General features: G+C 43.7%; 1 protein-coding gene across 1 annotated transcript in view; it reads right to left on the bottom strand.

The window, feature by feature from the left end:
- exoc4 (exocyst complex component 4) overlaps nucleotides 1-12832 on the bottom strand; it is a 91223-nt gene that overhangs the window by 75060 nt on the left and 3331 nt on the right. Inside the window, exons 4-7 of the mRNA XM_068307424.1 lie at nucleotides 6775-6968; nucleotides 5078-5187; nucleotides 2988-3088; nucleotides 2672-2826 (exon numbers count right to left, since the gene is read on the bottom strand). Coding sequence (XP_068163525.1) covers nucleotides 2672-2826; nucleotides 2988-3088; nucleotides 5078-5187; nucleotides 6775-6968 — 560 coding nt within the window. The remainder of the gene's footprint in view (nucleotides 1-2671; nucleotides 2827-2987; nucleotides 3089-5077; nucleotides 5188-6774; nucleotides 6969-12832) is intronic.

The following is a 12832-nucleotide window of genomic DNA, read 5'->3' as shown; positions in this document are numbered from 1 at the left end:
TCCATGGAAATGAGTACTTACCTGGGGATATTAAAGCTAGATAAACATGTTTGTATGCTTTTTATTTAATAAGCTTTTTGCTTTTGTAGCTTAAAACTTCATCTTTGCTGGAAAAACATTATACTTAGGCTCCACAAAAACTCAGACTTAAAGATCCCCACTCCGTGGGAGCCAAATATGCTCACTGTCAGATGTAACAAAATCTTTTCCTGCAGCAAACCAAGTAGCTTTTCAACTAATTTAATTAAGTCAGTTGGGTTGGTTAACTGACTATTAAAGAAAACAAACAAAAAACCCCCACAACATTTATTATCCTGAAGTACAGCTAAGCAGTTTTAGATTCAAAACCAATACCGAACCATTGACCTGTTAATGCCAAGTCAATACAAATTACCAAAATTTAAATGTTACAACAAAAAGAGAGGATGCTAAAAGTGTTGGGACGTAGCCAAGATTTCTACGGAGGGTACAAGGAAAACGAAGAGGTGAGATGGATGTTACACCAGGGGGCTCTTCGGTTGGCTGTCTGTCACTTCGCTGGCAGTAGCAGCAAGTAAATGTTATTAATGGTGAGGAAAGCAGACACAAATCACTGGGAGCTATAACTCAGTGAATGGAGGATGTTCGTGAGATGAAGAGAGGAGCTGTGAAATGTCATTGACTCGAGGAATCCTCTCTCACTATCCGTCCCACTCTCATGCATAAACATGAAGGAGCTAAAAAGAAACATACATTGTGAAAAGCAACTTCCAGATATTTGAATGATGCATGATCATCAGGTAGGCACACAAAATGCATGGCTCTGACCTTGCCAATAGTTGTTTTTTTTTCTTTCACAGCACGTTCCAACTGCCCCCCACCTCACCCCTTTACACCCTCGAGAACCACTCAGAACACGGACGGACACACACCAAAGTGTGGATGGCCTGGTCCTCCTCATTATCTCCCAGTGGAGGCCATCCTAATCCATATAGAATGTTCTTTGAGGCCTCACTTTTCCTTTCCCCTTCAGGTCGAAATGAAACACACGAGGTTGATGAACAGGCAGAAGGCAGCAGGGTGCACATAAGTGGGCAGAGAAGTCGTTGGGGGTGGGTACCGGGGGGATGATGGTGTCTGCATTAGATTATCATAACGTCAGTTAATGGAAGTCTACTGTGCTTCGATGACCATTTTGAGAAATCAAATGTACAGTGTCTGAAACACATTAATGAAAATGTGTTCCTTTAACGTTTCTAATGATCACAAAGCTGAACAGGTAATTGATCTTGTGATCGATGCACTCCTCCTGCTTTTAAAACTGGAGTCAAGATATACAGCCATTCATTTTAATGTCGTTCGACCGTTTGAGCATTTCTCGATGCAATCAGCTCCCTTAGAAAGTTCTTAAAATAAAATAAACACCAATGAAAAAAGCGGAATTAGAGGTCAGCAAGTCTGAAATCTAACTAAGCACCTGACAGATCAGCGGCACATGGAGTAAATGTTACTGAGCATCTTGCTTTAAGCAAGATGTATTGATGTGAGCTGGAAATGTCATTAAAACATGCTTGAGGTTAGAGGTCACCAATCAGAACACAGACCTCAAAGAGCAAAGAACACGCAACGTCACGTATGTATGTAATTAAGTGTCTAAGTGTTCCCTGCACGGCTAAAGAAACAAAATATAGAGTGCAATATGCAAGACCATTGTTCCCCGCAAGTGGTACATTGGTTTCTATAGCAACAAGCCTTGACTTTAAGTTGAAGTGAAAATAGGCAGAAATCCATGTGTGTGTGTGTGTGTGTGTGCATCCTAATACGAATGCATGTGCACACACACATACACAACTTAAAGTGTGTGCTCACATTCACACAAATATGCTGTTAAGCACTCATATTCAGGCAATGCAAAACAATTTGTTAAGGATTGAGGCTGGCAATGAGCTGTGGGGTGACTTGTGGGGGGTCAGATGAGATTCAGCCGGATGCAGGAGAGGGCAGGCGGACGAGGCTGGGCAGAACATCCCTGACATAGAACACGGCGTAGCTCTTAAATGGTTCGGGATCACTGGACTGAGACCTGTGCCTCCAGGAGCTGACACGTCTGCTTTTAAAAAGCCGAGTCGTCCACTTCGGCAGGTGCGTGACTGTTTGTGTGTGCTTAACCATGACTCGTCTGAGTTTAAAGCAGCAGAGGATCCTCTTTCATGGTCTGAGGCGGGCGGGCCTCCGGTCCTCACATTGACTATGTTTCATACATGGTTGACTGTCTGACCATAAGCACCTCCGGGGGGTGCATTCCAAACACAGTGTTGGTAGTCTTTACTGCTAGCTGTGAATATTCCTAAAAAAAAAACTGGTGTTAACAGCAAAAATAAGTGGTGACTAATCCCAACTATATTTGTACTCATGTGCAAATCTGCATACATCTGCAGTCTAGAAACATTGCTAACACTCCTTAATCTTACAAGAAAACAATTTCAAGTGTTTGCTTTCAAAACAGCGTCTTACAGATTTAGATCTATCGTAGATCTCCTTTTCCCCTCTCAGACCCACCGCCCAAATACATCTCTCAGTGTTCACTCTTAATTTGATATTTCATTTAATATTTAAGTCACATGAAATCTCCTGTCCTCCTGAATCAATATTTCAGTACTGCCTTCCCTCCCCTCCCTCTTTACGGCTGTACCTTGGCTGGCTCTCCTGGGCCAAGTTTTCTCCTCTCTGGTAAGCATGGTCCGCTATTTGAGTGGTGGACCTCTTGACGATCTGCTTCAGCTCTGGTTCCAGACGCTCCATTATCGCTTTAATGGTCTCAGGGATTTTCTTCAATTTGGCCAGAGCCTGAGGAGATTAAAAGAAAAAAAACACAATGTGAAAACTTTACATCTAAAAGTGTACACTAATATACCAACAGAGAACACAAGAGAGTATTTAACACAAGCGTGGTGTGAAATTTCCACATTAAGAGTGTGTGCCGTGTTAAGAGCCATCCACTTATGCACCTTGATGAGGATGCCCATAAACTCAGCACTGTTCTCCTCCGGGTCCACCTCAGGGAGGTCCACTTGGTTCGACTCGCGTGCATCCTGCTGAAGTTCACGTACTAGAGAAAGTAAACACACACATACACGCTTACAAAACAAGTCCAGCGGACTGAATTCTACAGAACAGTTTCTCTGTCGTAACTGTTACACATGTATAAACCTCATAACTATACCAAAATTCAACTATCACCATTTAAAAACTAACTTGTGCTTTCACTTTTAACACAGACACCTGCTCCCTCATGTGAACACCCCCACCCCCACCAATGTTCTCTCCAACCGACTTAGCCACATTAGGGGTTAAATTGAGAGTGGCAACAGCGGATGATGCACTAATTTCCATTTGATGGGGCCTCCCAGTTCCCCATCAAGGCACGTTAAGAGACTTAATGTTTATGGCAAGTTAATGGACTTTGGGTGTATTTCCTCTTTTCCTCCATCCCAACTGTAGTATGCGGAATAATTATGACAATTACTATCTACAAATGAGGTGCTCTAATGCTATTAGATGAAACAGAAAGCTAGGCCACTGATGAAAGATGGCTGCTGTGTCGTGACCACAGTTGTTAGTATGACGGTGTATGAGCACTTAACGCCTGGCAGGAACTAATTGCCGATGCTGTCGTTGCATTACGTGGGCAAAACTGCGATTTCGCTGTTACTTTTGGCTTAGTGGTTAGTCAGTCGTGCGTTTGTGTGTGTGTGTGTGTGTGTGTGTGTGTGTGTGTGTGTGTGTGTGTGTGTGTGTGTGTGTGTGGTTTTTGAGGCCATAACATTCAAAAGCCAGTGAATTAAGAGCACTAAAGCATTAAAACTTGAGTAAAGGGTAAATAACCAAAATTATGCTTGTGTTTGATACAAGCCCTCAGTGACGTGAGAGCTAAAGACACAAAAATTAAAAGAGACTGAGAAAAAGAACAACGATGACATTATGATTAACCACCACTGGATGGTGGTTTTAAAATGCTGGCTTTCAATGAATCCCTGCTTTTAGACGTCAGCCATATGCTAATGTTGCTAATCTGTCACTGCCGCATAGGCAAGATGGGGACAGCAGAAACTAATAGTGTGTGTGTGTGTGTGTGTGTGTGTGTGTGTGTGTGTGTGTGTGTGTGTGTGTGTGTGTGTGTGTGCGTGTGTGTGTGTGTGTGTGTGTGTCTGTGTGTGTGTATAGATACTTTTATTTAACACAGAGTGTGGTATCCAAATTGCAAAACGGAAATGGTGAGTTGCTAACTTAAAATGTCAATAGTGGGTGGTAAAAAAAAAAAAAAGTGACTGGCTTAATATAAAAACTCCGAAACACAAGAGGGAATGCAAAGTTATTGGAGGATTAACTTTTTTTTTTCATTATCTTCTTGTTTGTGTTCCTTTGTGCTCTTGACTGAGAGGAAGGCAAGGCTGACTCTACGCCCCCTGCAACCAAGAGAGAATTCATACAATCCTGAATACAGTTATAGTTTGCCTTATTATTAGTTCCTGTTACAGCACTGGTTACCAGTTTGAGCATAATGAATGCTGTTCCCCTGCTGTGATGACAGAGGCATAGGGTGACTGATGGTACAGATACGGGGGACAGGATGATTATAGTGCTAGCGAGAGAGAAGTATATTATGCTTGCGGCGCTATGACATATACTGCAAAGAAAGAAATGTAGGTGTAGGTCTGTGTTCAAAGTCGTGTTTAGTAACGTCTTACAAGAATTCAGATCAGCAGATTCTGTGCGCAATTAGTGAAACTGTCTGTGTGTGTGTCTGTGAGTGTGTGTGTGTGTGTGTGTCGATCTGCAAGAACCGTTGGCAATGCATGCCCATAATAGAATGCAAATGAATGGAAGCCAGAATGACGCTAATGGCTTCATTATCGCTAAGAATATCAGCACAGTGGAAATTAAATCGCACACTAAAATACACACACTTTGCTGTTGGAGGAGAGAAACAACACTGTATAGATGTGATGTGTGTTTATTTTCTACACAGTAATTTGAATATATATACAGTATATATATTATATATATAAGAATCTTAAGATTTTTTGGGGGGTCGTACCACTACTGGATCCAGGTGTGCTGAACTGTGATGAATCCAAGAGCTTGCGTGGAGTGGACATGCTGCTCATATCCAACACAGGGATCGGGGATGTGTCTTTGGTCACGGAGCTGAAAACATGTAGTAAGAAATAAGATTTTAAAAATATCCCATGTTATAGATTAGAAGATTATGCATGATATTGCAACTGCATGAAAGAAATAGACTTGAAATAAATGGAGTAATAGCTTCTCATACCTACTGACCTGTATTTCTCTAACAAATACGATCTACTGTTAAAGGGAAACGCGTCGCGTCTCTGGGTGGGATTGGTGTTGCTTTCCAATGAGCCATTTATCAAGCCTTTAGCGGTAGGTGGAAACGATCCAGCTCCTTCAACTCAGGCGGTACAAACACAGTGTGCCTGCTAAGTGAGTGGGGTGGATGGAGGCTGGCTTGTTGTTGGAGGAGACCCAATACAGGAGGGCCAGGACCTGTCGCTGACTGACCCTAAGTAATAAATCACTGCACCTCCACAACCTGCTGCACTGCCATAATTACCCCACCGTCCCCCTAATACGTGTGCAAACACACACACGTGTAAAAAAATACTAAAGCCCAATGCCTTACATGAACCGCATGAGCATGGTTTCAGCTCATAGTAGTTGGACTGCATTATCCTCATTCATTCATCCAGCCATGTCACAAAAACAAAGACAGAAAAACCACGGAACCAAGGATCCTAAATATTGTGGGTTATTTGTTCCCTGCTATTAACAAACCTTTAAGGGGATATACATTAATTACCTTTGAATGAATGATGTTTGTCTTTATAAATGATGGAGAGTCTTTGAAAGTTCAGAGCAACAAGTATAAGAAAAAAGAAGGAGCAACAAGTTATGCCTTGCATAACTTTTTCTTTTCTTTGGCAGTAATTGGTTTGGTTCCACAGAAAAAGTGACTGGTAAGTTATCCCGGCGATGTAATGATTTATAAACCACAAACGCTTACATCGTCCAAACTCTTCAAAGGAGAAAGTGGTTTGAAGGCTATATTTCTGTTGACTACAGTAAGCAAACTCAGACAAACCAGCCAACAGATTATTGTATAACAGTCATAGTCATTATGGAGGGTCTTTCAACCTCAGTTTGTTCTTAACCTTGTAAATTTTGTGCTGGTTTTGCTTTTGCAAGAACACTTTTACATTCACATCTCGCCATATTTGATTTGACAGAGAATATAATTTAGATGCAATCCTAACCTTTGTCCAACATGTTCTTTCTATTTTTTAGTGCAAATGTGAGCATTTTAATATTTTTCACATTTGGAATTAAACGAAATGCTTAGGCAGTGTGAATTAAATGGAAAAAAGTGTATAAATACATGCCTTTTAAAGGTGACTCCTACATAAAGCTCTTTGTGCTCTTAAATATATAGTTTTAAAAGAATAACATTAATAATTTGTCAACATGTGCTGCCCTCTCCTGGCTCACCACGCCTCCATTTATTGGTGGCTGCAAACCTACTGGGGCATTGAGTTTGAGGTTTTTTGACCTTTGGAGACCTCTGAAATAGTCAGTGAAATAGAAGACAAGCAGGCTTTTGCTCACTTTGTAAATTATGCAACATTTTTCCATACTTCTTTTTTGTTGTGAAGTAAAATGGGTCATTTGTGAAGAAAATAAAACATATGGGAAATATCAGAACCTGCTCCTTACCCTGGAAGGCGAGAGGCGTTTTTGTCCTTGTTCTTGTGCCCTAGCCGACTGGTGGACTTGATGTAGAGGTGTCTATGAAGCTCGTCGATGAGTACAAGGTGAATGTTCAGCTTCTTGCCTTTAAGCTCCAGGCGCAGATCTCCAAGCCCCTCCACCTGCAGCAAGGGGCCTTCCAGGGACTCCACAGCTGACACCTACAGATGACAACACACATATCAGCGCCTCCCACCTCCTTTCTTTAAGCTTCATAGAATTTGATCTTACTATGTGACTGCAGCCTGCAACAGTTGTGACATCTTAACAAGGACTAAACCCTCATGTCAGTAAATGAAACATACTGCCATGTGTGTATCTGTGTGTTTTTCTGTGTATTTCAAGGGAACTGACGGGGGGATGATGGCATTATGAAGAATATTTTCATGACCACGGTACGCCACAAGGGGATGGGGAGCAGGGGGAGGATGTGGGGAAGGGGCTGTGGGGCAAGTGTGTGTTGATGCAAAAGACAGTCACATTAATGACAAGATGAGCTAATGCCCTGCATCATCAGCTCTCTCTGGCTTAATGTAATGAAACTCAGCGTATCTGCGAGGCTTTGCATGTCCTGTGTGTGTATGTATGAACACGCCCCTCACTTGTTTGTGTATGATGTTATGTGACTGTAAATCACTTAACATGTATGTGTGTGTGTGTGTGTGGAGAGGGTATCTCATTACCATTGGGCTACGATGAGAAAGGAAGTGTGGTTAACATCATTAAACGGGTTGGCCTGTCATCATAATGAAGGATATGGAGGGGATGGGAGAGGAGGAGGGGAGCAGAAGGGTAGGGGAGGGAAGGGGAGGAGGGGAAGAGAGGAGAGGAGAGAAGAGAAGAGAAGAGAAGAGAAGAGAAGAGAAGAGAAGAGAAGAGAAGAGAAGAGAAGAGAAGAGAAGAGAAGAGAAGAGAAGAGAAGAGAAGAGATTTTTTTTGATTTTTGCAAAAACACTTTAATCTCATTCAAACATTTTGCAGTTTTACATTAGATGAAAGCATTTAAGTGCCTCAAAACATCTTTTCCAAACAAACTTCAATCACATTTAACATGTAGAACATTTAGAACATTTTACAAATTTTCATCAGATGAAATTTCAAAAATATGAAACACTCAAAAACATTAACCACCAAGAAACAAAGGGAAATACAATATAAGAATTAGTGCATTATAACAGGAAGTTTGCAAAAGTGAGGTGGTCATCAACTAAAGTGCATAGGACATTTTTGTAACACCAGATGTTCCTAAAGTTATTCAGGTCTTTTGTCAATTTATAGAAACCAAATTCTAGTTTTAAGCGACATCTGATGTTACAGCAAAAAACAGTAGCTGCTTCTTGAGTGGTATCGTTTTCAATTTTCCTCTTCCTGGTCACATGAATTGCAAGTTTTGCCTCCCCAGAAATAAAATTTAAAAGCTGCCACTTTCTCTGATTCGATCTATTGTACCCAGCACCGTAGATGAATTTCCTGATACTAAAGTTTTCATTGAACAAGTTAAAAACATTTGTTAGAAGAGTGAAGAGTACTGCAAGTCTCCCACACTCACTGAAAGTATGAAAGACTGTCTCCTGAAGAGGACAGAAGGGACACTGGCTGGACACCGCAGGGGCAAAAACAGAGACAAAAGCATTGGAACCGACGGCACCATGCAAAATCCTCCACTGGAGGTCGGCTGTTTTTTTCTTGAGGGGAGGTTTGTATAGAAGTCTCCACTGCGGGTCAGGTCCATTTCCCGTCATCTTGTTGGCCCAGGTAGTAGGTGCTCTGTTACACAGGTTTTTCTTGTTGATTACTTTTACACAGTATTTGTACAGTATTTTTTTGTTGGCCGTGTGCAGGCTGATCTGTCGTTCATCTCCGAGGAGAGGACCCTCCAGTTCTCCAAACAGGGGACTGATGTGGACCTCTGGGAAAGGATCTTTGCTGTCTGGTACAGTCCCTGTACTATAGTCCAGGAGGAGGCTTTTCTCCTTCCAGGAAAGTCTTTGCCTCCACAGTTGTAGCACCCTCTGAGCCACCCTGGTGGACTGGATGTTCAGCAGGGAGCTCACAGCCTGGGCATCCGCCAGCGCAGGCCCGACGTTGTCTACCAGTTGCTGGAGGGTCACGGTCCTGGTTCTGCAAAGCGCTGTAGACAGACCAGGTGTGGCTCCACTGCAGACGTCCAGCCTGGCCCCATGCACTAGTGGTTCCCTCAGTAACCAGAACAAAGAGTCAGAGTTTTTTCCTGGGCTGCTTTTAAAAAGGGCCCACGACTTAAAAACACCATGATAAAACGGAGGCAAACCTTCCAACTTTAGAAGCTTAGAGTCCATTAAAAACAGTGCAGCATCCAGGTCCAAGTGGCTCACTCGTCTGAATATGCAGCCGGCCACCTCTCTCCACGTCAGATCCGCTGGTCCGGTCAGAAACCGCTGGATGAACTGTAATCTGAACGTGGCTGTTCTGCTAGCCAGGTGGATGAGGCCCTGTCCCCCCTCCTCTCTTGATAAAAACAACACTCCTTGAGGTACCCAATGCAGCCCATCCCAGAAAAAGTTAACAAGTTTGGTCTGGATTTGGGCTAGAAACCCTGATGGAGGTTCCATACAGGTCAAGCGGTGCCACAGCTGCGAGGCTACCAGATTGTTTATCACTAAAACTCGACCTCTGTACGACATTCTGGGGAGCAACCATTTCCATTTTTTAAGTTTCCCTTCTATTTTGTCAATGACGCCCTCCCAGTTCTTCCTGGTTGTTGTCTCATCTCCCAGGTACACACCGAGATATTTGAGACCATCAGTCTTCCAACACAAGTTTTGAGGAAGAACTGGGAGGTTGCCATGCCACTCACCAACAGCAAGGGCTTCACTTTTGTTCCAGTTTACTTTTGCAGCAGTTAAAACATTGAATGAGTTTGTCAAACCCACCAGAACATTAACATCCCTTTGGTTTTTGATAAGAACAACAACATCATCAGCATAGGCAGATAAAAGAATGTTCTCTCTAACACCAGGTAAAATCAAACCGTCGATGCTTTTGCGAATTTTACAGAGGAGGGGCTCCAGAGAGAGTGCATAGAGCATCCCAGACAGGGCACAACCCTGCCGGATGCCCCGATGCACCCCGAAGGGGGCACACAAACTGCCGTTAAACTTCAGAATACTCTGAACGTCACTGTACAACACCTTGATCTTGGCAATGAACTCGGTGCTGAACCCAAACCTCTCCATGGTTGTCCAGAGGAAGCTGTGCTCAACACGGTCAAATGCCTTTTCCTGATCTAACGAAATGAGACCAGCGTTTATACCCAATGATCTGGACACCTCCAAAACATCACGAATTAGGTAGACATTGTCTGCCATGGACCTGCCGGGCACACAGTAGGTTTGATCCCGGTGGATGACCTGCTCCATAGCTTCCCTCAGCCTGGTAGCCAAAGCCTTGGACAGAATCTTGTAATCGGTGCAGAGCAGTGACACAGGGCGCCAATTCTTGATGTCCTGCAGATTGCCTTTTTTAGGCAGGAGGGCAACGACCGCCCTCCGGCAGGACAGTGGCAAAGAGCCTGAGGATAGACTTTCGGTGAACACTTCCAGCATATCACATGCTAGAATGTCCCAGAAGGCTGTATAGAACTCAACCGTTAGACCATCGATACCCGGAGAACGTCGTCCCTGCATGTTCTGCAGGGCAGTGTGGAGTTCCTCTAACTCCAGCGGCCGGTCAAGTTGTGAATTTGTCTCCGTGGAGACTTGAGGTAGCTCTGCACAGAACTCCTCTAACAGTGGCTGGTTTTCCCGGTATTCACTGTCATACAAAGATGAATAAAAACTCACAGCTCGCCTTCTGATCTGACCAGGCTCTGTCAGCTCTTGTCCTGTGTCAGACAGCAGGGAGTGGATCACGTTGGTCTGTCCATGCTTTTTTTCCAGGCCGAAGAAGAAGCTAGAGGGAGCATCCATCTCGGTGATGTTTTGTACCCTGGATCGAACTAGGGCACCCTGTACTTTAGTATCCAACAGGTCGGCTAAAGCCATTCTTTTGGACTTGAGGATTTCAGTACACCTCTGATTTCCTGTGGAAGCGCTTGTCTCCAACTCCACAATTTCAGCCTCTAGGTGTTTCATTGACCGGCAGGTGTCTCGTGTGACGTTCAAAGTATACTGTTGGCACAGGACTTTTATCTCTGTTTTGCCATAGTCCCACCACTGGCTAAGAGAGGTAAAATCAGCTTTTCTAAGTCTAAAAGTGCTCCAAAAATAACTGAAGATCTCTCTAAAGCCTCTGTCCAAGGCTAAAGTTGAATTAAAATGCCAGTATGCACTCCTAGGTAAAATATTTCCCATCACAACGCGACATGAAACCAGAGAATGATCAGTATAAGCAGCTGGCATTATATTACAGTCTTTGAAAGCATTGAAATGGTGTTTAAAACAGTAAAAGCGATCCAACCTGGCTAAAGACACCCTGCCTTCTGTCAGGTGGGACCAAGTGTACTGTCGGCAGTCTGGATGCATCCTCCTCCACACATCCACTAGGCCGCGAGAAGAGACCAGCCGCTTCAGAGTGTGTTGGGATGCTGGGTAAGGCTCCGCGTGGTTACGGTCTAACATCCCATCCTCAGTACAGTTAAAATCCCCTCCCAAAATCAAAAAGTCTTCCGAACCACAGCTATCTAGCTTAGCTTGTATTAATTCTAGAAAGCCCTTCCTTTCTGCACCGTTTGTTGGAGCATAAATATTTACAAAAACCAGGGTGCGGTGTTCAAAATGTGCTTTTACTAAGAGACACCTCCCCTTTACGACATGCTCGATTTCTAGAGATGTTGGGTTAAAAGTTCTAGAGAACAAGAAGCCCACTCCACCACTCAGCGTGGTGTTGTGGTCTAGGATCACCTGTCCCTCCCACTCCTTCATCCAGTCCACCGCATTGTTGTCATCACTGTGTGTTTCTTGTAAAAACAGAACATCAATAGTTGTCCTCCTTGCTGTGTCAAAAATTAGTGCTCTTTTTCTTTCTTCTCTGGCTCCATTTACGTTTAATGTCCCCACTCTAAAATAATCCATGATAAGGGAAAAATTTAAAAGTACCTTAAAGTAGCTACACACAGACAGCCCCATCAAACCTCAGTTGTTTGCGGACTTTACTCATTTTCTTTTTGAGTCGGTATATCTCTTGGTCACTGAGTTCTGATGTTGCTCTGTTTTGAATAAGTTGTTTTGCCGAATTATAAAAAATTAATTTATCAGGAAAAAACTGTTCCAGGTTCAGACCTTTCATACCTTTAGTTTGTTGTAAAAACAATTTAAACATTTTTTCAGGGTACAAATCGTGGTTTTGACTGGCAGTGACTGGAGTGTGAGATAGGTCACTGCAGTCAGACATACATTCATCACTGTCGCTACTGTCTGGAACACTCGGTGTGTTCTCTAGTCGACCAGCTTTACGTCCGTCAGGGTCAGATAAGACATTTTTGCGCTTTCCGCGGCGCCTGGCAGAAGCAGGAATCCATTCAGACTCACGTTCGTCTGTGATATCTTCAGGACCTGTCTGGCTTCCTGTCTCAACATTCTCATTTTTATCACCAGTCCCCTGTCTCTTGGTACCTACTGCACTTGTCACCACCTTAGTCTCACCCAGTGTACTGTCCTCACCCAGTACACATGCTACCTCCATTCTCTCACCTATTTTTCTCACTACCTCTCCATTATCCCCATGTTCACCTGTCAGCCCCCCATTGTCACCCACCGCAACTGTCGCGTCACCCATCTCACTGGGCGCCGCCCCACTCTCACCCATCTCTCCACCCGCTCTCTCAGCCACCCTGCCACCATCCTCACTTGCCCCACCTTCACTCCGCCCCCTCACGATACCGCTGGTTTTCACTGCTCCTACCTGCATCTGACTCCCAGTCTCGCCCCTCGGAAGAGAAGAGAAAAGAAGAGAAAGCAAAAAATATCAGATTTGTGCGCGACAGGAAGAAAGGAATAAGAGAAGGTTTAGTTTGAGAGAGGCAAGAAGTGGAGTTTTACTAGTCTCC

Source organism: Antennarius striatus, chromosome 22, assembly GCF_040054535.1.
Source record: "Antennarius striatus isolate MH-2024 chromosome 22, ASM4005453v1, whole genome shotgun sequence".
Lineage (NCBI taxonomy): Eukaryota > Metazoa > Chordata > Actinopteri > Lophiiformes > Antennariidae > Antennarius > Antennarius striatus.
The sequence above is the reverse complement of the archived record's forward strand: the minus strand, read 5'-3'. Positions and strand labels throughout refer to the sequence as shown.